Source organism: Lichenostomus cassidix, chromosome Z (genome assembly GCF_008360975.1).
Source record: "Lichenostomus cassidix isolate B80296 chromosome Z, HeHo_3.0, whole genome shotgun sequence".
Classification (NCBI taxonomy): domain Eukaryota; kingdom Metazoa; phylum Chordata; class Aves; order Passeriformes; family Meliphagidae; genus Lichenostomus; species Lichenostomus cassidix.
Window position 1 is genome coordinate 26422855 of NC_139511.1, and position 27632 is coordinate 26450486.

The following is a 27632-nucleotide window of genomic DNA, read 5'->3' on the forward strand; positions in this document are numbered from 1 at the left end:
CTTGTAATGCAACCTGTAAGTGTTGGGTTTACATACCCACTATCCCACAGTTGTTTTACACACGTTAATTCACAGAAGACCCACTGATGAATAATCTCGTGAAATTTGGCTGTTCCCTTGAAAAGATCTCCTTTTCCTGAAATATCTGTAGAGAGACATCTTTGGTCTGATTTTTAGCTGTTTTCTGAGGTCTTTGAGACCAGCATGCTGGAACCTGGGAAAGAACTGTACTATTACCTCCTACTGTTTAAAAAATACTCAGAAAAAGCAAACCTGTAGCACAGGCCTTTTCATAAATGGTTACTATAAATACTCCTCCTCTCAAATTTACTGTCCAGACTTTTTTACTGATCCTACTGATTTTACTGTCAAAGATTCAGCATTGACAAAGAATCTGTAGAGACAATTTCACTAAATTATTACTACAATAAAAAACCAACCATGTTGTACAACACAAAACCAATGTGCTTATTCAGTACAATTTGGACTACTCATTTGAGACAATTCAGCTAAGCCCCTAACACTTATATAAAGTACAGCTTCATTAGATGGACTAACTCATGAGATATTGTAAGCATAAATTAATCATGTTTGAAATTCTAGGTTATTGTACAATGTACTAAGTACAACTTACTGGAAAGCTCATCGGATATCTCTAAGACTTCTTCAAGTGTTCTTGTAGTGTACAAAGCTATATTCCATTACATATAGTTCACCATTAAAAGCATTTATATCTAACATTTATAACAAAGCTGGAGTGTTTTCCACAGTTTCTTAATATGTAATATTGTATAAAGCAGTAACTGCCCTTGGTAAATTAAAATATTTGACAAGTGCATTTGTAAAGTTATCTAGCTGTAATCACTGTACATACAAAACTTTAAAATATTTTAAGATTAACCGTAGTCATGGGGTGCAGTGTAGCAGAATTCTCTGCCTCAGTAGGGGTAAAAGATAAGACAGTTGACAGTTTACTCTATTTTGCCAAAACTATCAGTGGTGGAGAGAGGAAGGAGAGTCACACTGCTTTTGGTACTGAAGAATGCTGAGACCACACTGACTCTTCAATCTCAAAGCCAAATATTCTGAGGATGGAAGAACAATGTCTTTCCTGAAGGAAACTGGCACCAGTGAAGGTGTGGCAAAGTTTCTGATAAGAGAACCAAATGACTTACATAAAGCTGCTGAGCTGACAGACCTGGCCTGGAGACATGACTGACAGTCAACCACTTTATGCTATAGAAGGCCCATCCTACTTTTTAATGGCAGGGTCTTCTAACACACATCCCCTTTTTCGAGTGTGTGTGGAGATTCCCTCCTTGAGTCAGGACATCCCTGAAGGTTATTCCTCAAGGCTGAGTGAAGAAAGTTTGCCCATAGTCATTGGTATGGGTGAGTAACATCACTCTGTACTCAAATATTTTGCTAGTTTTAATATAATTGCTTCAATATTGTTTCAAAAATATTGCACTATACTAGTAGTTATTACTACCTATATTCTATAGCTAAAAATTCTGAATTCTTTTAGTCTAATCATTAACATGATCATCATCTATTTAAATAATTTATTTTATCCTTATAAATATTTCTGTGTTGCCTTCCTTAATCCTACAATGGACAAAGTCATCAAAAGGCTCAGTTACACCTATACAATCCCTTAGACCTAAACCATTGACCAAGTCTGTGACTAGGATTTGATCCAGATGCATTTAGATGAGTCTCTGAGAAGGTGATAAGAAAGAAAAGGAGTCCTTTCTGAGCCTCATGACTCGATGGCAGGATATCTCTGGTAAATCTTATTTGAAGTTCCGTTTCTGCCCCCAACACCTAAAAAGGAGCTGTTTATATAAATATATACATAAAAAATTCAAAGAAAATCAGTATTTTATAGATAACTACATTCTAACCTCATAAATAGAAATTATTGTTTGCTACTTGCACTTCAAAGTAACAGTTTCATAACTGTGCATATGTTCAGAAGTGAAATAGGCCACTTTCTATTTTTCATTTTTAAATCCTAATACCAATGAAGCAAAGTGGTCAATTTTCAGTAACTTTGAAATAAAAATTAGGAAATATCTGAAATTTCCATTATCTTCTAAGACATTGTAACTAGAACACCACTGAACATTTTGTAAGTAATCAATTACTACTTCATCAAAGAAAAACCAAGAGGTCATTTTCAAAATAAAGTTTTCTATGTTTTTATGGTGGAGGTTTTTTTCCCTGATTTTTACTAAAAGAATGTCCTTATCATGAAGTTTTCTACAAGGAAATGAAGACAAAAATGTGGCAGCCTCATTCTCCTGCCAAGCAGAGTATAAAATATGCATCTGTTTTTTTATAACTATAACTGAAAGCAAGGCAGTGAGGGTAGTAAGGTAGTAAGGGAAGAAGATTTGAGTTTGACTCGAGTCAAGTAGAGACAGAACAGCCTTAGGCATAGCAATGCTATCCTGCGTTACTAAAATCGCTTTCCTAGCAGTATAAGAAAGTGACTCATTTTAAGACATCTTTGTTGTTTCTGTGCAGTCTATATGACATTTCTGGTATAATTCAGTCATACATCGTTCAGTCTCTCTTAAGATATTCACCAATTCAGTGAACTGTACTCAGAAGTTAATACAGAATGAGGTTCAGATTCCAACCACTGGTGAGATGCACTCGTAAACAGGACTGCTTGCTCAGGTGCTGGTGAAGAGATGGATTTCCTGCTACAACATCAGCAAAGTCCACGAGTGTAATACTTTAAAACAAAACAGAAATCTTGGAAATCAGACACAAGCATATTGCTATAAAAACCAGCAGGTGATAAAAGTCAGTAAGTATTCCTTTACTGATATGCCTATATCAAACACTTGGTTGCAGCATGGAGATATCAACAACAGTGTCATATCTAGGGCAAATAATCTTTTAGCCTAGATTCTTCCAATTCAAAGCTAGCATCACTACTGCCTCATCCTGTATTCTACTTTAATCCAAAAATGCTTATTAAAATCATATGTAAACTGATACCCTTTTGAGCAGTATTACCATGCCAACACGAAACAGAGGCCTCCAGAATCTTCACATCAAAAATTATGGGTTATGAAATAAACTAGATTTTATGGATTTCTTCAGCAACCCTTCATGAAGTTCCAAAACTATTAATGCATAATTTATTTTCATCTAGCGTTCTCTAAGGCAAATGATCATCACAAAAAACCAAATGTGCAGATTATTTAAAATTATAATTTCACAAGAGTAACCAGGTTTAGTAAATGCAAAATTAAATTTCTGTCTTCATTTTTGGAAGTAATTTAAGAAAAACAATTTCATATATTTTTTGTTAAAAAAAAACCCCAATAGTTGGAAAGCAATTCATGCAATAATTTCAATGTTTTCTGCCAAATTTTCTATAGTTTTGTTTTTGAAAAGTGTTTTCTGAAAGTCTCAGGCCAACTACTGTTGCCTTTTTGTGAATGCATTTTAGGAAGAAAGGCCAATACATTTTAAGCACTTAAAATTACCTAGCTGTAAAAAGCCTTTCACTTAAATCTTCAAAATCACTATGCTACACAGTATGAACACACGGGAGTGTAAATTTAATTTTCATTAAAAGCTAGACTGGTAAATCCTGTCTCTGGAAATAGACCCCAAAATCGCATGCGCAGGTCCAACTACCATCATAATTCCAAAGAGTAGACTCTTTGCAAATGACAAGCTCAAAAATTACCGTCTGACTCTTTATTCACTCAAAATTAGACAACAGAGAATGCCTACTGGCTGTCATTACTGACAGTATTGGCACCTACTCTTGAAAGAATCCCACAGTGAGTTTGATATTAAGAGAATCTCAGTCAACTTCTGCTTAAAAAATGCCTTGCAGTTCTTCCAGCCAGAAGAACTGAAAACACTCCTGAGACAGCTTTGCTGGAGATCAAAAGAAGTTCCATTTATATGCAGCCATTAGACATGTGTACTTTTTTATGCTGTTCCTCAAATAAGTTAGGAACCACACAGGCCAGGAGCCCCAGTGTGCCAGAGTGCCATAACAGCAAAACAAAATCCGGGAGTAAAACAGAGCAGTGCATAAGGACTTTTAAGGCACCACCCTCTACAGAAGTCCTACAAAACTTGTTACCACATAATATTTGAGTAGAAGACTCAGTGGTGATACTTCAAACTTTGAAAATATGTCCCACACAAACAGCTACCCCTTCCTTTTTTTGGTAGGTTGTTCCTGCTGATCGTTTTAGGTCTTCTAGGCCCTTGAATTTTGTAGTTGATATCTAGTAACAGTGTTGCTTCAGTGATGGTGTCCTAAGTGCATTTTGACCCGGAGTAGCATTGTTAGAGCAGTCTATTCACAGGAGTGTGTTGAATTAATAGCATCAGCCATACATCGGGCCTGCGCTCCAGTGACAGAAGGGATTAAGTTGTCTCCCACCTTCTTGTTCCTTATGCACTTGGCTAAAGACTGCATTGACTGCATTGACAACTGAGCAATTGAAGATTAGAAAAGCTAGAATTGCCAGCTAGCGAGTTCAGGATTACACGAACACTTTCCTGCCAAGAAGTGAAAGATACATTTAACATGCTGATTTACAACCGGAGAAGATACTAACAACACAGAAATTGAAGAGCACTCTTATTGTGGCTTTTTTTTCTGACATTTTCGAATTACTAGTCCTGAAACACAGACTATCAAACAGCATGATTCCCCTCATGCCAAACACTTAACCAAAAGATCATGTTCAGGGATTTAATCTTACTGAAAAATTAATTCAATCAATTTTCTTTGCCATTTGCCCCAAATCCCAGATAAATAATACCGCAAAACCAGTAACAAACAATTATGCCATATATCAGAGAAGAGAATGATTATTTTAAAAGAAAAATGTAACATCTTAAAAAGACCATAGAGCAGTGCCATCTAGTGATTGCCATCATAAATAAAGAAAGTTTGCATTAATATGATGCAAACAGAGGGAGTATTATCAACAACTGGGCTTGATTCCTTTCTCAGGCAAAACATTTGTGGAAAAAGCTGCAAGGGTAATAACGACTTATATCAGAGGTCATGCACTTACCAGCTCAAGGGCGCTCAGCATTTGCATTTCAAAGTAAAATGCTACTGGTAGCAGATTCATGCGAAGAATCTACTGTCACCCCAAACTATACAGTGTTAGGAAAGGAGTAAATATTTTCAGTACTCTCTAAATAACACAGAATAACTATTAGCAAGCATCATCTTTGTTGTTACCTTTGAAGGACATACTGGTAATTATTAACTGGAATTAAACTACAGGAGAAAGAGGAAGCTACATAGTTCAAAAGGCTAAATAATTTTCCAGACAGCTGCAGAAAATGGTCCTATTGTACTCTGAGTGAACTCTGATCATAAATATTCTTAAATATTGGATTGCTTGTATAAAAATGTAAGAATCCAAGCACAGGAATGACAAAAAAAAAAGCAGAAACATTGATTATTTTTCAGTTTGTGTAATATTTCATAATTAGCAGCTGTTCTTAAAACGTTTTTGGTATGCTTTACCCTAGGATATCTATGTTCCAACTACAAATCACTGAAATGTTATTTTGGAACCCAGATTTCAAAACTGCATAAAAATGTATGCAAAAATATGCACTAAATTCCTTTTAAATGGACATCAGCTTGTATTATGAGAAGAGTAACAGGTCATTTCTGGATGTGTGAACATAGAATCGTAGAGCAGAAGTTTCAAAAGAACTTGAAGTTATGCTTTATCTGCTTACTGTAAATTTCAGTGAGCCTTAGTAGTCTAAATCCTTCTGGTGAGTTTAAAATGTAATTGCCTTAATTTAAATCAACAGAAAGGACCACAGTATTACGTATATATTACAGGACTACTTTCTGCAGTTTTCTCTTTGTTCCAGAAAGACTGAACAAACAGTAAATTATAAAGCTTTGTTAACTGCATGGCCTATAGGAAACAGAATGTAATTATAACTCGTCGCAGGCCCAAAGACATTACCTAAATTTCAGAGTTATGCAAAATTTCAAATCAGAGATATGATCATATTACCTTCAATAAAATGTTACAGGAGAATGTGTTCTACTTTGACAGCTGCTGAAGAAAGCATATGCATTATATACTCCAAACTGACTTTGCACGTCTGACACCAGATTTGAAGAGGTTTCAGGAGTTTCTAGATATGTCAGCTTTCAGTATCTCTTTGTTCGCCCTTTCTACTTCTGTGCTGCTCCAAGGATATGGCCAGAGTAAAAGAACTTGAAGACAACAATAATGATATTTTTTCAATCAATAATAGAATATATAAAAAATGCACCAGTTATCTGTATGTCTTCCTCTCTACCATTCTGGCACAGTGTTTTTTCACATGTCCAGAAAACATACAAAATATTACTAGTACCAACAGAAACACCACACAGGATGGATATAATTAAAGCAGAAATGTAAGCTCTTGACATATTACAGGCACCTATTTAGTGTCCTTCCATATATCAATAATACCATGCTAGCATATGACAAAAATAAAACTATGACCTTGATTACATATATGTGCATAAGTTCCAGCAGCCAGGGACATGATACAGGTTCCTCATACAGAACATTGACAATGATGAAGATGGATTGTTCTATATGAAACATCTCCTTACTTCCAGTAAAACTTCATTTTCCGGCTAAACAACTGTATCTCTCAATTGCATATTAAGCAAGAGCTTCATTGCTTTATAAAAGGCAACAGTGAAAAAAAGCCATTATCTTTAGATGCACCAAATATTCAGTACTGGAATCCGTAAGCTGAATGAGCAATGATCTATTTCAGTCTAGTAGCTGTTAAATCCAACCATAATGTCTTTCCTCCAACTCTCAGCTAAAGTATATTCAAATGAAACAGAAAACCTCAAATACTTATTACAAGCTGCTTTAAAGAAAAGGCAAGCAATATTGAAAAGAAGTAAAAACTTCAAATTTGGTTGTTTCCCAATCTAATATCAAGATGGTGTATTGCTGTAGCATACCACATAGTTTTAACCAGGTTTTGATGTAAGTATTTGAAGGCAGACACTTTGCAGTCTACCCACACTGCAAAATAATATCTGAACTGTTTTTAGGCAAGACTATGAAGAGTAGCACGTACTGGTCAAACAGCCATGTAAATCAAGTTGGTTAGCAATGCAGTAACCAATGGAGAACCAATTAAATTGATGACTCCTACTGTCTGGTAACCTTCCTTTTGAGCAATGTAAATTGCTTCAGCAGAGAAGTTAAAGCCCCAGAGGCAAAGACAAACTTGCAAACACAGGGAAGCAATTGTGTAACATCGTGTAATACAAAAGATTTTTTATGATATTTAGAGCATTTTTTAATTTTTTTTAATCTTGTTTTGTTTTTTTATTGCAGTTTAAAAAAGAAAAAATTCCCTGGATATAATACCACTACAGTTTTAGGGAAAAACTCTTACTTCAATACTGTTTGGTTAACAGATTAATAATTTAAAAATATTTAGTAATTCAAATTTCTTCACCCATCACAGAACTTTTTGTTTGTCTAATGGGAAAAAAATATAGAAACTAGAATATTTATTATTAAATACCTTTATCATACCTCTGTTTTTCCATTTCAAAGCTTTGTCATGTTAATCTTAATATACATGTAGCATTTTAATTATCTACTTATCACAGGGACTTTTTCTGTTTCACATTTATCAGATTTAAAAACAACAAAAACTGTTTGAAAATGGATTTCCAAAATAATTACTGAAGAGATCTAAGTAGGATTTTTGTATCCTTCTTAAAAATTTTATATTTTAATGTGCAAAACTTTTTAACTTCTCTTTTTGTGGTAATTGTTTGACAGGAGTAATTTGATGACTTATTTTGCAGTCCCCAATGCATAACACTGCCCACTACTTAATTACTTCTATGTTAAAGTACAAATTACATCTATTTCTTACAATAACTAGTTTTTTTAAAGTCCCAAATGGCTCCTGTTCTGAAAACTCTGTTCCTAAAAGAATGAAAAGGACTAATGGCACAACACAACTTCCATTTTCAGAATACAGTGTGAGAAAAACAGAGAAGTGTTTTTTATAAAGAATAAACAAGTCAAAATTTTTACAACGTTTTTTCCTTTTTTATGAACACACCTGCAGTTCTGTTCCTTTAATCCAGCTTTTTATAACAATATATGAACAGCTTGAAGAAATATGTTACCAGTAAGAAAAGTGTTTGATAGTAAGACTGTAACTGTACATTCACTTTAAGTCATGCTGGAAGTGAGAATGAAGTCAGGCAGGACTGTTTTCACAGCAGATTTGTATACTTGTCTCCTTAAAGTGGGCAGCAGTCATATTCTCCAGATAGGTTTGCCAAGATGCTCTGAGATGTTGACTTCATCATTGACTTTTTCTCAATTACCTCCTTGGGGTTTGACTACTACTTAGTAATCCCTGACATAATTTTTCCTCCTAATAGTTGGCTATCCTCCAGGTCAGGCATAGCATTTAAAAATAAATTACTGGTTCAGAAGTCACTCAGATGCTCAGCTATGCATTTCCTTCAGAAATCTTGGAAGCAAGCTATTGTAAGCTTATGATTTACTGTAGATAATTTCTACAATTGTTCTACTGCCTTTTATCTTGATGTGCATTTTCACTACCTTTGTAATAACTCTACAATAATTACTTCCTCCTCATTGTCTATGGAGACAACAGAAACAAGAATTTCTTGGGGTTTAAGCTTGTATGAATCTACTTATCTACTTTATAACCTACTCTAGCAAACTCAATCCATTCCCAATTGGAATGAATTCTTGTTTGCACTAGGATCTGTTTATGTTGTGAGCACAGAGAAACTTTTATCTCAAATTAAACTGATTTGCTCACTCTTTGAAGGCTTTCACTACCTAGACAGCAATAAATTAATATACTTTGTTTTCACATGTTGCCTACAGCCCAAAGTGTTTCTTTTTCATTGTAATGCATGCCAGTTTACACCGGGAAAGGAACAATCAAAAGCTGAAACAAGACAGGTATTTTCTCAGCAGATTCGGTTGGTTCCACTCAGTAATACGAAAAAGAAAAAAAAAAAAAAGAAAGGAAAAAAAGACAATCAAAAGGACTATAAAGCCACATGCTAATGTAGAATTCTGCATATTCTTCCAGACTATCTCAGGTACTGATATAAACAAAATCCATTTTACAGCGGTTCCTCCCCACATACATTATTAACATTAAATTTTTCCTGGCTTTCAAATAAAAAATCTATTCTTGTTACTAATGCTCAAAGTGCTATTTTCTAGTTAATGGAATGGTAAGTCTCACCTTCTGAAAAATTGTTCTTGTTTTGATAGTTACATACAGTACTGGAGGTATTCAGAGAAACGTCTAAAGCAAGTCTTGTACTCAAATATGGCAATTGAAGAAGAATGGTTAGTTTTCTGAAACTCAAAGCTTTCTAACACCAATGAAACAAATAACAACATGGTCTCTTCTTTCAAGACAATTATTGTTATGCCTGAGTCACAGTGTTTAAGCATAAGTGTATTTGGTTACTTCTGAGAACAGCCAGGCACATTGATGCTGAGAGGTTACAGGCTTCTCAGGCTCTCTTACTCCCAGTCACACACCACCATTCCAGCTTCAGCCTTCCCTACTCCTTTCCTCTTCAAAAACATGAGATTTTGTCTCATGCAGCCACAAACTCTACCTCCTCTTTGCTGGGGCTGATGCTGTTATCTGTTCCCGCTAAGGGTCTGCAGAGTTGTAAAGTCTCATAGTCTTGAAACCTCTCCCTCCTTTTTTCCTCTAGGACCAACAGGAAAACAGAATTTCTTCTTCCCAAGGAGTTAGTTTCTTCTCTTGTGTCTCTCCTGATGTTATCTGCAGTCTCTATAACCACAACAAAACATACTTGGGTCTTCGTAGGTGTCCTCCCCACACACATTTCCTGCCTACATAACTGATACATTTCAGAGATGGGGGAGTTGTGATGATTTCAATTGACTTTGGTACATGTTGGCCTGAAAAAGGCGTAGGGCAGCCATGGGAAAATATCAGTGTTGAGGCTCATATGTGCTGTGAATGGAGATCTACTTGATGACGTGTTACAGAGGAACACAAAGCTTTCTGCTTTAAAGGAAACAAAATCCTGAAAATGCCAAACTGAGCTTTTCCTCAAAAAATCTTCTCTTATGAAACTCATCACAGCCAGCATCTACTGCTATTCCACAAATACTTCACCAAAACAGAAGTTGAAATGCAGTTTATGAATTGCAGCAATCAAGAGATAAATACCATTTGAAGAAAACTTTGTGTTTTCTGATAAATAAGAGAAAGGGAAGGAAATAATAGGAGGAAAGACTAATCTGCAAACTGGAAAGTGAAGAGAGGATGACAGTCTAAATAGCTGTCCTGTTCTAAGGACAGCCTATTTGGTTTCTGTAATGATTCTTCATATCATACTCCTACTTACAAGAAAAATATCAGAGAGGACAGTCTAGTGAAACCCCACTCTTCTCTTAGAGATGGGGCCCTGCATTTGTACAGATCAAAGACAGCCTTTGGCCTGCCTTGGTAAATGACACCCCATGGCTCTTACAAGTATTTAACACTGAAGATAGGTGTGCTTAAAATTATTGGGGGTTGGAGGGAAGGAAGAAGTGAGGGGTGTGGAGTTCTATTAAGTTCCTATAATCTTAACTAGTGACCATGGTTACTCCTAGGCATTAAACATGAATGTCAGAACAAATGCAATTTTCTAAAGTGTAACTGCAAATTAAAAAGAAAGGAAGAGTTAAGAGTTAAGATGTATTTTACAGGATTAAGAGTTAAGATGTATTTTACAGGATACGTCTGATTTTTTTAGCAGCTAAATGAATCTGTCTTCACCTGAAGAATAATGGCTTTAAGAAGACATGCAAATTTTATTTAATAGAAAAAGTAGAAATCGAATATACATTTATTAAAAGTTATAAATATTAATCGTAGTTACTGCTATATAAATCCTAGCTAAACAAAAAGAAATAGGACTGTAGAATAATTATTCTTCCTTATTCTGACCAAATGACAGGCATTTTGCAGTAAATCAAACAAACTCCACAAGACAGAAAGAGTTTTATAAAAATATTTCTGCTGAAGTTAATTCTGTTTACTCCATTCACATACATTATAGTTTTGTCTCCAATGATGAAAAACATTTGTAAATATTCTATTTTTTTTATTCATTGCAACTTTAATTTTGATAGCTAATAAACTGTGTCTCTTTATTTGTTCAATTAAACCCCAATTTTCTCAGTTTTCTTTCTTTTTAGGAAATGTAATTGGCCCATTAGATGAAAATCCAGATGTCCATTTCCTTCAGACACATTAATTCTTCTGAATTTTTTTAAAATCATCTCCTTTGTCTATGCCATTTAAAATACACCAATCACATATTATTTTGGTGTTTCTTTGCAACCCTTGCCTACTGTGAAGGGAATAAGAAAATTATTAGCAGAAGTGCTAATCAATAGTAAGAAGCAATTTAAAATACTTCCACCTTCAATAAAATACTAATTTCATTTCATCTTTATTTTTATTTGCATGTAATTAGGAGTATATCTGGAAGATGGGTTAAATGGTCCACTAATTCCACTTCACAGAAAAGATGTTCACTAAATATCCTCACTGACCTAATAGGACTTTTACAATAATAATCAAGCCGAAAACACTAACAGTATATCAATATATAACAAGACTTGCCTACAATCTGCTGATACAAATATCTACTTCCAGTTTCAAAGAGAATGAGAGATTAGACTTAAATTGAATAACAGCTCTGATCGGTATGTTTATAAATAATCTCATGAACTACTGCTTCATCAGATAGTTGCTGAGAGAAAAAAATAATAAAAAAACCCACACAAGATTTGCATTTTATCAACAGAAAATGGGCCACCAAAATGTCATTATACAACACTGATGACAGTTTATCTTCTGTGTTTCCTCCCTTCACAGATCTTCATCATTAAGAAATTGAATTGTCCCCAGGAATCGAAAGGCTTATGAGATGGCAAGCAGCTCCAATATGAATTCTACTCAGCATATCTCATGGGAATAATATTGATATCTCAGCACAGAAGACATTGATTGGTATATTGCATATCTTGAGGACCAATGCCTATAAATTTCAGATATTTCAATTCCATTCTTTAAAGAGTTATCTCATTTATTTGAATGTCTTTCTAAGGTAACAGAGAGGCCACTCTCTCCAGAAAAGAAGAAAAATCTGCATTTTATACTTTCAAATTAGGTGGGAAAAAAAGTGTCTGGCTGAAAATACATGAGTAGAAAACATTTTGGAAAATAAACAGTTAAACTAGTCACTGTTCTAATTAGAAATGAGCAATGATTTATTAAGACTCATAATTAGACACAGTCAAATCAGCCTTATGACAGAGGCATGTCAATCAGTGACTAATCAGACACAGAATTTTCTTAAATTTACTGAATATCTGAACAAAAAAAATGAAGAGAAAGCACAGAGAATTAGAATGTACTCAGCATAATGTATAGTACTAGTAGCCAAATAAGCTCCTTTGCAGTAGGAAAATGCAGCAATACACATACCTAGTATTATATAAATTTAGTGAAATTGATCCACTTATCCCTCCACTTGTCCATCAGCTGGATTTTTAATTATCAGCAACAACTATAAGAAAATCCACTTTCTCACACGGGGTGAGCCAATGAACCAACAGACAGCTACATACAGAGCCTTCAGAACTCTTTAACCTTTTTTCCTCCACTTTATTCACTAGGGTTTAGACAGTCAAAAGGTATACAAACAAAAAACAACAACAAAAAAAAAGACACCTCAAAACCTCTAAAACCAATCAACAGTCATATCACCATGACTTAGAAAAAACAGCACAGGAATCCTCCTAGAATCCTTATCAATACCCTCTCCAATAACCACACCCACCCTGTGTTTATGTTATTTGAATGGTCTTAATACAAGGTATGAAAAAGGCACTAACATAGACTTCTATTGTTAAACTCAGCACAGAACCACTAATATTGAAATCTTCAGACCTCCTTAACTGTCTGTATTGGAGAAAAATTATACTCCTTCAGAACTACAAAGGGCAAGTTACTTTGGTCTTTTTTCTTAACTGCAGGATACCCAAATCCTGGTATTAGTTCACAGTGGCATGCCAATACACTATTAATCACAGTACTTGTGGACAGCTGCTTAAGCTAACAAGCTTCTCTAATACTTTGTATTTTTTCACCTCTTGCTGCTACTACGCAGGATAACATTTCCTCCTAGAGCCCTTTCACAGAATGCCTGGATTCTAGAACAGTAACAAAAGATCTGATACCTGTTATACTACTAAACCATGCTGCTTCTATGTAGCTGATCACACCTTGAGTTGTTCAGCCTATGTAGGTGTTATTCCTACTCTCTGAAGAGGGAATTCAGAGCAGTAAAAAGAGTTTTCAGGGATATTCTGTTTACCTAAAAGGAATAGTATCGCTGTTCTGATGCACATATATTAGCTACTGTCAAAATCACTACTTTTCAAGAAAAATAAGGAGGTGGCACAGTAGCTGAGGAGTCAATCATTTTAAGTGCTGATCTGAAGAAAAAATCCCAAATCCCATTTTGACTGGGATATTTACATGAATATATACATAGTAGGAGTAGGAACATACTGACGTTAGTGCACTCTTCTGTGTGGCCCATTATGTAGCAAAGTAGACCACACAGCAGCTCCAACTCTACAATGAAGCACTTCCTGGAAAGGGTGTAGCCTCTAATGGAACTGCTGGTGCCTTGATTGCATACAGCAGGAACAGAGACCATCTTTTTTAATTTTGGGCTTTTCATTGGAAGGTAGATGCTCAGGAAAGCATAACCTTTTATTCTACCTCCTAGCGGATTTTTTTTCTTTTTTTTTCATGTGGAGGCAGCTGTTGCAGCTCTGAATGGTATGTCAAATGCTATATAATTATTTTAGGGCATATACACTTGTTTGAGGTGAAATCTTCTTACACATATTTAACACTGTAGATCTGTTAATTCCAGATGTGTCGCTGTAAAAAGTGGGGTAAGGCTTCAGAACTATTGTGTTAATGCTTTACAGATTATGGCTTACCTCCCTGAACACTACGATAACTAATATTCACTTCCATTCCCTTAGTGCTGTAGTTTTGACTGAAATAAAGACTGCATGGCTCATTTTCATGACAAAGGCATAGAAAAGCTGTGTGCTTCTTTCTGCCCCCACCACCACCACCCAGCACTTGGCAAGCAATGCAAGTTCAGATATGATTTATTTTTGAAACATTCAGTGTTCAGACGTTTTCCTTTTTTATGAAACGTTTTCCTTTTAAAATGAGGAAGTCTTTTGAAAGAACAGTATTTTGAAATAGCAGCATGTAACAAAATCACACTGCAGTTCTTTGCTTGGCAGGGAAAGCTAGAGGGGAAAATGCTTAAGAACATTTGATGTTTACTCCGGCAACTATAGAATAAGACTTGCAAAACCTTATAATTTAGACTCAGGAGACTGGACAACTGATTAAATGGTAGATGATTTTCTTGCCGTTATTTTTCTTCCAGGTATGTTCAGAAGCACCTGCATGTACTTCGAGCTGCTCCCTTAAAGGGGGGGCTATTCTGAATTTGCTGTGCAGAAGGTAGAACAGTGCCTTCACCGCACACCACCACCATCACCCCCCAAGACCCACTTTACTGATGCACGTACTCCAGCGAGCACATCCACCACGGCAGCGGACACAGGTGTGGAAGCATCTCTTCGCTGGCGACAAAGGACTATTGTGCTTGTGTCACGTCGCTCGGAGCCCCCGAGGACTCCTGCTCCCATCGCACGGTCCCCCATCCGGAGGGAAAAGCTCTTCCCCAGGGAGTGTGATGCTGGGCACGGCGTCCCGCCCCCCCAGCCCGCGACTGGGGCAGCCCGACACCCACCCCTCCACCACCCCCCGCTGCTGGGCAGGCAGTGCCGTCCGCCGCTCGCCCGAGAGCCCTCGGGGGGCCGGGGACGAGGCCGGGCGGGCGGGTGGTGGTGGAAGGCTCCGCTGCGCCGCGTCCCACCGGCTCTTGCCCCCCGCAGCCCCCACATCGGGGGGCGCAGACCCCCAAGCCACGGTCTCCGCTTCCCCTCCAGAGCCTCCCCCCGAAAGTTATTCTGCCCTCACGGGCGGGTTCCCCGCGGCCGCCACCCCCGACGGCACCGGGAGGGTGCCCGTCGCTTACCTGGCGGCTGCCGGGGCGCTCCCTCACGGCGAGCGACGGTGGGGCGCGCCGCAGCCGGGGCTGCCTCTGCCGCCACCTTCACAGCCCCCTCCCGAGGTGAGCGATGCGCGGGGTGGCGGCGGGGAGCGGACGGGGAGCCGTGACATTTAACCGGGGTGCCTCTCCTCCCTGGCGGGCTGGGCGGACGATCACCGCCCTCCTCTCCGCGGGCAGGCTGAGGCGCAGGACGAAGCCCAGTCCATCCCCGGAGACCCAGACGCAGCGCGCTGCCCGAGCCGCCGGCGGCTCCGCTCCTCTCCTGTCCTCTCCTCCCGCTTGGCGGTCGCCGCTGCCACTTCCCTGCGGCGGGGGGCGAGAGACACAGCAGCCGCAGCCGGGCAGCGGGGGAGAGGGTTGGGCTGGCCACCTGCCCCTCGGCGGGGCCAGGCGCCAGGGGGACGGCAGCGGGGCGCAGTGGCGAACGGGCGAGGCGGCGGCGGCAGCGCGGGGAGGCAGCGCCAGCTCGAGGTGAGGGCGGGCGGGCGGTGGGGAGGGGAGGAGGGGGCGCGTCTCTGTCAGAGGCGGAGCCGCTCCTTCCGCGCGGCGGCTCACACGCCGGCGAGTACAGCCGAGGCAGCGGCGGCACCTCGGGGAGGCAGAGCGGTTCGCGGAGTGGCGGGCGAGCCTCCCGTACCTCGGTCGCCGCTGGGCCGCGAAGAGGCGCCGCGGGCAGGCGGCCGCCGGCATTTATCAACCCTCCCCGCCGTGAGGAGGGAGCGCGTGCGGCGCCCCCGCAACCCCGCAAGGCGCGGTGCTCCCGCCTCCCCGGCGCGGGCGGCGGCGCGGTTGATCCCCACTCTTTCACCCTCGCTCCCGCCCCGCCGCTTCCCGGGGAGAGCGGGGCGGCTCCGCGGCGCGGAGGTCGGAGCGCCCCCGGCTCCGCGCGGTGCCGCGGTTCGGGGGTGTGTCTCCCCCGGGAGCGGGGAGGTGCGCAGGAGGGGGAGTCCCGCTCGGCTGGGCGGCCATTTCAGGGGAGGTGCGGTGCGGGGGGCGAGGGCTCGCGGCCGGAGGCATCCCTCGGCTCGCACCGGGACCGTCCCGCTCCGCGCCCGACGGCTCCGCTCGGGGCCGCGCCGGACACGCTCCGGGAGAGAGAAGGACACTGTCCGGCGTGGCGAGGGGCTGCCTCGGCGCGGCACGGCGGCGGGCACGGGTCCGACAGGACGAGGGGGCGGCTGCGGAGCCCTCGGCCGTGTGTCGTCGCCGTCGGCCTTGTGTTCTTCAGGCGGCCGCGTCCGAGGCTTCCCTGGCACTGAGCTGAGGAGAGGACGCTGACCGCGTCGGTGGTGTGAGGGCGTCTCCAGCCTCTTGGTCGCTCGCTTGGCTTGCGCTTTCTGCTTGAAGAGCTGTTGCTGGCCCCGTTTCTTCCTGCACTTGCGGAAGTCAGTGCTGCATGGGGTTTGGAGCTCGGTACCCCCACTCTCTATTCTTTTTACTTTTTGAAATAGTTGGATTTAGCACGTTTTTTAATGGAGGACGTGGAGTGTAAGGTTTACACTGAGCATTTCAGGAGCAGCAATACCAGGTTCCTAAGATGGTTCTAAGAATGATCTGTTACTTCTTAATTTTTTCTACTGGCAGCAAATCGTATCCCTGTCATATCCCTGTCCGTAGAAAGCAGTTTGGAGTCTGCAATCCTCAGAAACCTGCATATTCTAAGACTGATGAAAATTTATACATTTAAGGATTTTCTCTTACCGGTAGGAGCAGTGACATGAAAGTTACAAAGAATCAAATGGTAACTGTGAGCTTCGCAGTATTTTGCATTCTCTGTTCTCTTTCACAAATGTAAAAATATGTGCATTTACACAGTTTGCACAGCTTTTTGCTAACATAGCAGGGTGGGAGGTAAATGAAAACATACATAACCCAGACATGCTATGTTGGAAGTGGAAGACTTAGAATAAAGGAAGTTAACACAAACAGAACATAGTCCTTTATTCTTTTACTACCAATATTTTGTCCAAGGTTATGTGTTTGGGTTTTCGTTTTTTTCCAGCAGCATCACACGATAGCCTTGGTAGCCCTACTTTAGAGATAAGAAAATTGTTATCTTTAAAGTAGAAGCTTTTCCATTTAGCTTCTTTAGTCAGCTTCAGTATTTATTTGTGTTACCAAGACTTCCCGTTTCCTCTTGACTCCTTCTCTGGCATAAGCCACCCTAACAGGGAGACAAACCAAAGGCCAGCTAGTTACCTTTAGCCACTGATAAATACAAAGTTAAAGAGCAGTAACTTGATGTTGGTCCAACATCTGATCATGCTATAATACACATAATGTACTCATCAATGAAATGGAGTAGTGTTAATCCAGAATCATGCAAAACATCCACAAAGGAGAACTATGACTTATATTATGTTATAGGGATAAGCAGAAGGAAGGAATAATCTGTAATAAAATGACTGAGAGTTCCTGCAACTTTGGGAGAATAACCAGTAAAATGGTACCTCAGTTTATTTTTCATAAAATAAACTCCCTGTTGTCTAGATTCAAAAGCAATTAACTCACTGACTTTTTCAAATTAACCCATATTTATAAAGCACTGACAGCATAATGCAACATTCCTTGAACTAGTCTCAGACTGAGTGCCCAAAGATATTAATTAATACTGAGTCCCAGCTCTTGAACTGTGGTTAGTATGAAAAAAAAAAAAAAAAATCCTGAAAATATTGCTGAGATTTCTGTGGAGTGTTAGTAACACAAAGAGATAGCTATTCTGAGGAAATTGCACTGATGTTTTCATACCCAGTGGAAATTTTATATTGCATATAGAAGTCGCTAAAATTTGCCAGTTAAGTGTAATTTTTCTGAAGGTATATAAACAGCAAGATAAAGTAGTATACCTACTCCAAATAGTTTACTGACAAGATGAAATGAGAGTCTCTTCTGAATACTGCCACCTTTATGATTGTTACTCTAAGTGGAAGACAAAGCAGAGTAGTTGTACATGAAGACTGAATTACTACAGATTAAAAATAGAAACAGGAAAAATACTGAGATTCTCACTGTGGCCTTTGGAGTTGTTCCTTAGGAAAGAAGATGCTACAGGTAAAATCTGAAAAAAATTAGAGACGGAAACTTAAGCAGAATGGGTCACCCAAGGAAACTTTACTAAACAATGAAGTAATTGAAAGCTTTAGGGACTCTTCTGTATATCTTCAGTCAAATCTCAGTTGTGATGACCAGTTCAATATATTGTGTGTATTTTGTGAATCACAGAAGGTGCTTTTGCAGTACGATGCCCAACCTTAGTGCAGCTTGAAAGGCTTGCATTTTCTTTCAGTTGTAGGTTTTTGGCTTTCAGAAGAGATGAAGCAACATTGTACAAGGAATCAAATGTTTCCGTACTGCTGGCCATTCAGTCAGGTCTCCACATAAAAATCGAAGCTGATGAGACCTTTTTTTTCCTCTTGGGAAGTATGTGCATAATGCAATCTAAAAGCATTTTCAAAAGTGCCCATTATCTCTATAATTGAAAAGGGCCTTTGAAAGGGTGTTTTACTTCTATTTTGCCATAAGGTCTGGAAAGGGATGGAAAAAGAAGATCACAACCAGACTTTCTTTGTAATTAAATCTGAAAATGTAGCTCCTATAGAAACAAGAAGGATTAAGCATTCATGTTCAACTGTATTGTAAGTAAAGATTACAGTGCCTCTTCAAATGAAATTAAATAATCTTTAAATCACTAATAATTTAACATGAAATATTAAATATATCAAAAATGCTTCAGCTGTTTTTGGTTGTCTTGTAAAGGTTTCCTTTAGTCACTGTACTGGCACTCAGAGGTTTCTGTGGCAAGAATTCAAACAGTACTGTTGCTTTTGGGTTTGGTATCTAAAATAAGATTTTTCAGATTTATAGAAATGCTTCACCTTACAAATCTCTGAAGAGCTGGGCTCACAATGGTGTTGTCATGCATGTTTTTGCCCCAGTATTCAGCATATTATTTGGCATCTAGGTAGGATGAAAGCATGTGTTGAATCATGGTTTGCACCTTATCATTGTGCCTATCTCTATCTACAAAGAGAAATAAAAACATTAAAGAAACTTAAAAATAAGAAAGAAATGGTTTAGCATCCAAAAATGCATGTCAGTATATGGTTTAAAGATTCCAAAAAGTGCTTTCAGTGATAAATATACTGGAAACTCCAAATGTTAAGCATTTTCAAAAATATGTATTTAAAAAATGCTGCTCACATACAAATTTACAATTTCTTGTGAAAAAAAATATGTTGAAAAATTAATATTTCTTTTGTAATATAAAATTATTCCTTACTCTGAAAGAGAGCTCAAAAATAAATTGGAACTCAAAGATTATTTTTCCATTACATACTTCTTACACTGACACTAGTTTCATTCAAGATCTTATATGTTCTTAGTTCAGCTGCTTTTACAAAAACACTTCCTCCATTTGACTGTTTGAGAAATGGTTTGCGTGGAATTAACAAATGTTCTGTTGAATTTAAGGTAGTCAGTGGGTTATAATGGGACCCTGCGTCATTCATTTAAAGCCTGTACTTGTAGTGTGTCTGCATGTAGGGTGAAACCTGCAAACCAGCAGCTAAATCTCCAGTGTTGAAGGGCGGGCACCTTGCATTGGGCAGCTCCTCCAGGTGTGAACAGGGTGTGTTCCCTAGCAGGTGGCAGAGGTGGGACTGCTGCCATCCATGCCAAGGGTAGCATTGTTCGTTTGCTGAATAAGAAAAGGACCTGTGCTGGAAGTACAGTTGCTGCATGAACCCGACCTGCATTTTTGTGCCAAAATAGATTCAAATTCAGAATTTAGTGGCATGAGATGTGCTGTGTGAGAAGCATCATAATCACATATCTGTGAGTTCAAATCATGGTGTTTACCAAAATAATGCTATTCCGCAGTTCTTCATAGATTTTGTATATGCTGCATTAGCTTCCCAGTGGGAATCCCTGAGTTCTTCCTAGGCATACAAGTTTTCACTGTAGTAGACCACCCACTTGCCCCAAGTAGCACTCATTGGGGAAGGAGGTTTCATGAAATATATGTCTACATGTCACAACTTACTATTAACAAATTCAGACCAAATAAATAGTCTGTCTTTTTCATCACAGAGGTGAATATTTCACTACCTTATACTTCTAATCACCTATAATGTGTCTCCATTATGTTAAAAAATATTCAGTAAATCTGCATCATGTCTTTAGAAACTACAAATCAGAAATTTAATTTTAATGAAAAATTCTGAATGAGAAACAATTCCACTTAAATACCAGTAGGAAGATAGCAATATAACTCCAATGCATATCTGCTAAACATTCAGTTCCCAAAAGACAGAAAACAAGCCTTTTTTCCCTTTCTTAAGAGTTGGAAAGGCCAAAATTAGATGCATCTCTGAGTGAGCAGAAATGATACATTCTCTTCTGTGCTTAATTACCCACCTGTTCTCTCTTTCTCCAGAAGCAGGGCTATACAAACATAAACTCTCACAAAAGTAAAGTTATAATACATTCATATTCACCTGCTCTAGATTACAGAAGATGGACATAGAGGGACATTATGTACTTCCATTTTATTTGAGGATTATATGAACACCAGGGGTAGAAAGACTTCAAGAAAAGCACTGAACTGTTCTTAAGTCACAATCATATGAAATCTAGTTGAAAGAAAACTAGCTTATCATTTTCTTAAATTGTTTTTTGGATCTTATTCACTGTTGCTTTCCTCCAATTTCTATGAAAAGCATGATGTCAATAGCATTAAGAGGATGTAATTTACCAGTGTAAAATAGGAGTACCTCACAGGTGAAGCCAACCTGAATTTTCAAAATTAACATTTTCTCTCAGCAATTTCTCTGAGCTACAGAACATTCATACTCTTCTAAAGAACAGGATGTAGCTATTGTTGCTTTTCAAAAGCTGCTCTAAATCATAAAATGTTATTTAGGGCTAATTTGACCAAGGTTCTAGTACTTGTCATACACATAATGCAAAAAGAGCAATAGTTTTGTTGACAGATAAGGAATAAAAAAAATTGTGACATCATTTGTCATTTCTTGAAGAGAGGGCAATTTAAATGGCCAGCCTGAGGCCAGTAGTATATGCTAATACGTCCAACATTTATTTAACATCTTGTGTTAACTTCTTTTTAAACCTTGACATAGTTGTTATACTATCGGTACTTTTAATTAAAATACACATATAAAATTTGAAGAACATGAGGTATATACAAGAAAACATGTTGTAAACAAAAGCTAATGGAACATGCCTTGTACCTGCATAAAAATCCCAAGTATGATGATAGTTGATAAATAACTGAGTCTGTTTCTAGTATTGTAGTAACAAGGGCTCATGGCCAGAATTTACAAATGCTGTAATGAATAAATGCAATTTATTTTCAGTGTGCTGTGATCTAACCCAAGCCAGCAACTAAATACCACACAGCCATTTATTCACTACCCCACAGTCAGTTTGGGGAGAGATCTGGAAGAGTAGAATTTCTCTCTCTGAAGAGAGAAAAAACTGTGTGTTGAGATAAGGACAGTTTAATAGGTAAAGCAAAAGCCTTGTGCACAAGCAAAGAAAAACAAGATGTTCATTCACTGCTTCCCATGCTCAGGCAGGTTTTCATCCACCTCCAGGAAAACTGGGCTCCATCACATGTAATGGTAACCTGGGGAGACAAATATCATCACTGTGAACATCCACCACTTCGTCTTTCTTCCCCTATCTTCATATGCTGAGCATAATGCCATATGCTCTGGGATATCCCTTAGGTCACCTAGGGTCAGCTGTCCCAGCTGTGTCCCCTCCCTGCTCCTTGTGCACCCCCAGCCTCCTCGCTGGTGGGTGGGTGAGGAGCAGCAAAGGCCTTGCCTCTGTGTAAGACCTGATCAGCAGTAATGAAAATATGCCTGTGTTATCAGCCCTGTTTCCAGCACAAATACAAACATAACCTCATTGCAGCTATTGTGAATAAAATTAACTCTATTACAGCCAAAACCATCACATAGTTATACCTGAAATAATTTATATTTAACTAAGCATCCATTTTTTGGCAATATTTCACTGAGTAGCATTGAAGCTATTAATTTTAAAAAATTGTCATGCATTCAGAACAGTTTCTCTAACAGAAAGCCATTTCTTCCATCATTGAGATTCTTGACACATAAATAGAAATATTCAAAAAACATCAGTGCCTTGCATAATAATCCCATGCTAGCAACTGCAAGATTTTGGTCATTTGGTAAAGCAAAGCACAATCTGGTGTCTTCTTCTCAAATTTTGGATGGGTATGAACAATAGGATCACTTCTTCCAAGCAGTAAGACTCATGTTCTAATGTATTAAATAGTACTGGGTGTTGTTCTGCAGATTAGAAGTCAAATAAGTGGTCTGTCCACGCTCCTATCAAAATCTCACTGTCTCCAAGCACAGGTGACCACATCCAAACTCAGTGTAGTCCCAGGAATCACCTGGGATGTTGTTGGTTGAGTCAGGCCAAAATCAGGCTGTTTTGCTGTCTCTTCTTCTCCCTGTAGGTTGAGCTGACCAAGTTCCAGTGCCTGTATCCTTAGACTGCTTATTTTAGTATTTCATATGCAGCACTTCAGCTTCTGTTTTCCTTACAAGTTGAATGGTTGAAATTCTTAAAACCTTTGGTTAAATTTGTTCTGTGACTTTGTCACTTGACTGTGGTACCAGATGGTGATAAAGAGAAAATAGACTTTGTTGCAGTTCCATAATCGAAAGCCAGATGGTGATACTAAGGCTGATAGAGGAAAAACAATAATACATCACTGCCCTACTCTGCCTCAGATTTTCAGCTATTGCTATGTAACTGAAAATGCATCTGTTCAGACATTACTCATATTTTATCATGCAGCTTTTTGGAACACAAATTTCTGAAACTGCAACAGGTGCAAACACTAGCAAACCTACTATTTTTCAAAGTATATTACAATAATAATTAAGGTGCAATTTTAAATCCAGTTTTTTGTCAGAAAATGAAAATACCTGATTCTCTGCAATTAAAACGAACTTTGTATTTTACATGGGAAGACAAATCCCCAGTGTTATCTGAATAAAATGGTGTTAATCTAACAGATAACTAGGCACCTAGGAGAAATGTGATTTCACCTTTAATGTAATGAAAACTGAACTTTTATCTCTAAGTACCTGTAAACAGGTCAACATATGTGAATGATAATTATTCCCTAAAGAATTTTGAGAGTAATTTCAGAACATATTGTTCGTAGATGCTAGGTTCAACTGAAATTGATTTAACAATTATTGTGTGAATCTCTCCTATGAAGATTTATTTGAGTTTACTGATTCGGTTTCTTTCGCATGAGGGGGTCTTCATCAGTCATCAGTGATTGCATCACCAAAGTAATACAATAATTGTAGACATTAAACAAAAGTTTAAATTGACAAGCAGACACTGAGACAAAAGAAACAAAACTAGAAAAATTTATATAGGTTATATTAGGCTATTTAGGTTATTATTTTAGTTATTATATTTAGCTGATTATTTAGGATTATGTTAATTTCCATAAATAATATTGTAACTCGAGGACATAGAGATAATTAATTAACTGCTTTTGTGAAATGATCAGTGTTGTTCTTATTCACAGAAAGCGTAACAAAATTGCATCTATTTATCTGCAAATCTAGCTAAAAACTGCACCCTGTGATTTTAGTTTTATTTGGTACTGCAAAAGAAAAAAAAAAAAAGAAGGAAGAACTAATGTGTGAGTTGTTGCAATCCTGTGCATTCCAGGACATGGGATGACATTTACCCCCCTGAAGTCAGTAGAACCTCTTGGGCAAGAACTAGCTGCTGGACCTCATTGTTTCTGCTTTGCAGCGGGCTCTGCTAGGTTATTGAGGTGTTTTAATCAAAGACACAAAGAAATTTCTTACCTCAAAAGAGTTCCTTCAGTAATTTAAATAATCTTTACTTACTAGGCTGTACATTTGCTTTCAATTGAACTAAAGTTTGTACAATATTTAATTACTCAAATATTTGTGTTCATGGTCCCAATTTGAATTAGAAAGTTGTGTAACTCATGAATAAGGTGAGTTGATTTGCCCTTAGTGGAGGAAGGGTATCTAGCTAAAAATTTAGGGATTTATGAAAGCATCCTTGACTTCGGGAACACAGCAGATGACTGCAGAGACAATTGAAGAGAAGCCACACAAAGAGACCACAACTGAATTCAGCAAAAGGGAGGAGTGTTCGCCTACAAGCCTTTCCCAAGCCGAAGTCTTTTGATTCACCTGGGAATTGCAGAAAAGAGACATCTGATCTGTATGAATTCCCCTTCACCCCTTCCTAGCTTACATATGAGTAACTTTTGAAGAGAATAGGCTAGGCTCAGACCTGGAGGTTGTATAAACAGTCAGCTGATCTGCACATACAAAGCTTGACCTTCATCAGCTACCTGCTGCGGTGTCTTCCAAATTTAGCTTATCTAGGTGAAATACAAATGTAGTGACAATTTCATGAAGTTGTGCTCCAATATCTGTCTCTTCCTGCTGTAAGTTTAAGTAAGGTGAAACTTCTTTTCTTTGTTTCTTTTTTTTTCATTTTCCCTGAAAATCTTAATACAAGCTAGATCATATTCTTCCTGAAACTCATTAAAGACAATGGAGAATAAATATTCTTTATTTTGAGTTTTGCTTTCTGGAAGGAGCTGGAATGGTGGTGATGCATTTGGCAGTAATTAACATTGAAATCCCACACCAAAGCTCTGGTTTTGTCTTCCACAGAATTTCTTATGTTATAGGTAAGTGCTATGTGCGTTGCGACATTGTATCAGAGACACCACTTCTGAACATGTGAAATTAAACTATATTTAATCTACTGAGCTGGCATTTATTATCTCCATACCGATGCAAAAGCACAAAGAAACTTAAAAGAACACTTTAAATGGCCATACTTTAAGGCCGTAAAGAATATGGTGAGACATATGCATGTCTCCTGGTCCAACCAGCAGCATGGCCAAAGATGTGTTCACAGTAGGCACACACATAGAGAGAACACATGTGGAATACATACATATACATATATATACCTATAGATACACACACATATATACATATATACATATACACATATATACCCATATATACCCATATATACATATATACATATATACACATATATACACATATATACACATATATACATATATACATATACACCTATATACATATATACATATATACATATATACATATATACATATATACATATATACATGTATACATATATACACATATACATATATATATATATACACACAAGAAGAATCACAGACAGACATTCCTTTCTGAACATTAGAATCCTGCCTTTCGGAATAGCAAAGGTCCCATCACTAGAGATAGTTTCTGAGTCCTCAGTTGATTTAGAGGGTGGACAGATACAAGTAAGGTATCACTTCAAGCAGCACTCAATAGGGCAGGGTGACCTTTTCTGTTGCCTGAATTCAGTGTTCAGAATAACTGGGAGCAATACACCATGCTGGGGAAGAATGATATTTAAGGGACCAAGAACTGTCTGGCCTTCACACACAGGCTTGGTAAATACCTGTCATTCCTCAGAAACTGCATTAGGAAAGGAGAGAAAAACAGATAGTTTAGGAATTTGCTCATATGAATAAAGACTGCCATCACTCTAAGCATAACTAAGAAGTCCTTTTAAAAAAACTCAAAAAGCAATACATGAAATAAAATTGTGCAATGAGAAATTTTCTATCTGCAATCTCTGACCCAAGTCAAATAATTCTTCATGCTGAATACAACATATTTGTCAGGTACAGCAGGTCAACGTCAGAAGCAAAACCACATCTTCTTCATATTCAAGGACAACTCTTTAGCCAAGGAAAGCTTTGTTTTGTATTTAAAAATCTTTAGAAGAGAGTGTCTAGAAATATAGTTTGTGTGTATGTGTATTTACATTTTTAGCAGTGCAGATTTTTATTCTAGTTTGCTGTTCCGAGGGATACATTATGGATTTCTCATCCACAGAAATAACAATCCTATGAAGTATCCTAGAAAGTATCACAAGTTTATTTTACATACAAATAAAATTTTAAAATTCATCCCTAAAATTTTACATTAAAAAAAAAAAAAAAGTTCAGATGCTGGTCTTTTCAACAGCTGTGATTTTATAACTGTGTAGCAAGAACAGGACTAGAACAATCTCTGATTGAAAGTCAAGTTGCTTGGTTATGTGAACCAAATGACAGTCCACATAGGAAGGTGAAGTCAGCAAAATAAACCTTACAGATCTACATCTTTCTTATTGCACTTGGAAAATCTTGATAGTCAAGGGTAGAGGCTGGTGCTGGTACAGAAGATCAGAAACAATACCTTGATAATTGTGATTACAAAGAAAGAAAAAATAAGATACACCAGGAATATTTTATCTATACTTTTGACTCTTACATATGTGTGTGAATCAGACCAGATCAATATCTAATGCATTAGTTGATAAAGGTTTACTCTGTTTTCAGTGACTTTTAAAACATACTTTTAGTGGCAATTCTAATTCGACAATATATGTCCTCTAAGTGCACTCTGTAGCACTTCCCTCCCACACCATATGTGAGCTACATTTTTATAATGAGAACAAAGAGGAAAATAATGGATCTTAGCTACTGTTTAGTGAATGGAAATTTTTAGAGTTGCTGGATGGGTAGTGGTGGGAAATCAAGTTTTCCCACAGGGTCTGAAATATTCTGACTGACAACTTTGGCTTAAGGATTCACTCAGGAAGGAAGCATGCTGCATGTTAGAAGACAATCCCAGTTATTACTGTGCCACAGATGCTTTTCTGGATGTATGTAATTCCCATTGGGCTATATGAGTGTTTCACAAACACTGCGATAGATTTAGCCTCCTCTCTTTTACTAAAAATAGAAAAGTTAGAGGGAAGGAAAGGAAAGCAGCAGAACTGCAACCTTTAACCACCCTTAACTATCCAAAACTTAACTGTCAGTAAACAGGGAAGATTAATGAGACTGTGACAGTGGAAAGTCTTCCTTTTATTTATTTTTTTTTAATAAGTGACTACTTACAGAAAACTGAGCACAAAAAGCAAAATAATACGGGATTGAAGTGTCACAGTTTTTCATCACAAAATGCCTGTAAGAGACAAGTAAAACAGTATCCATATTTCCTGTCAAAAACCTGAGTTTTCTTAAACTGGAATTGTTTTGAATCATGATATAACTCTATGGGAATTGAAGACAGATAAATTGATATTTTACATCTTTCATTCAGACTCTTACACAGCCATTAATTTATTCTTACAAAACTAGTGTCATTATAAGAAACTTATTGGAGGATTAAGGTTCATAGTC

The 27632-nt window shown here is 38.2% G+C and overlaps 1 protein-coding gene across 1 annotated transcript in view; it reads right to left on the reverse strand.

The window, feature by feature from the left end:
- Positions 1 to 16892, reverse strand: part of LOC146424560 (uncharacterized) — a 259631-nt gene extending 242739 nt beyond the window's left edge. Inside the window, exons 1-3 of the mRNA XM_085043442.1 lie at positions 16868 to 16892; positions 16347 to 16727; positions 15254 to 16246 (exon numbers count right to left, since the gene is read on the reverse strand). Coding sequence (XP_084899568.1) covers positions 15254 to 16246; positions 16347 to 16727; positions 16868 to 16892 — 1399 coding nt within the window. The remainder of the gene's footprint in view (positions 1 to 15253; positions 16247 to 16346; positions 16728 to 16867) is intronic.
- Positions 16893 to 27632: the final 10740 nt, after the last annotated feature.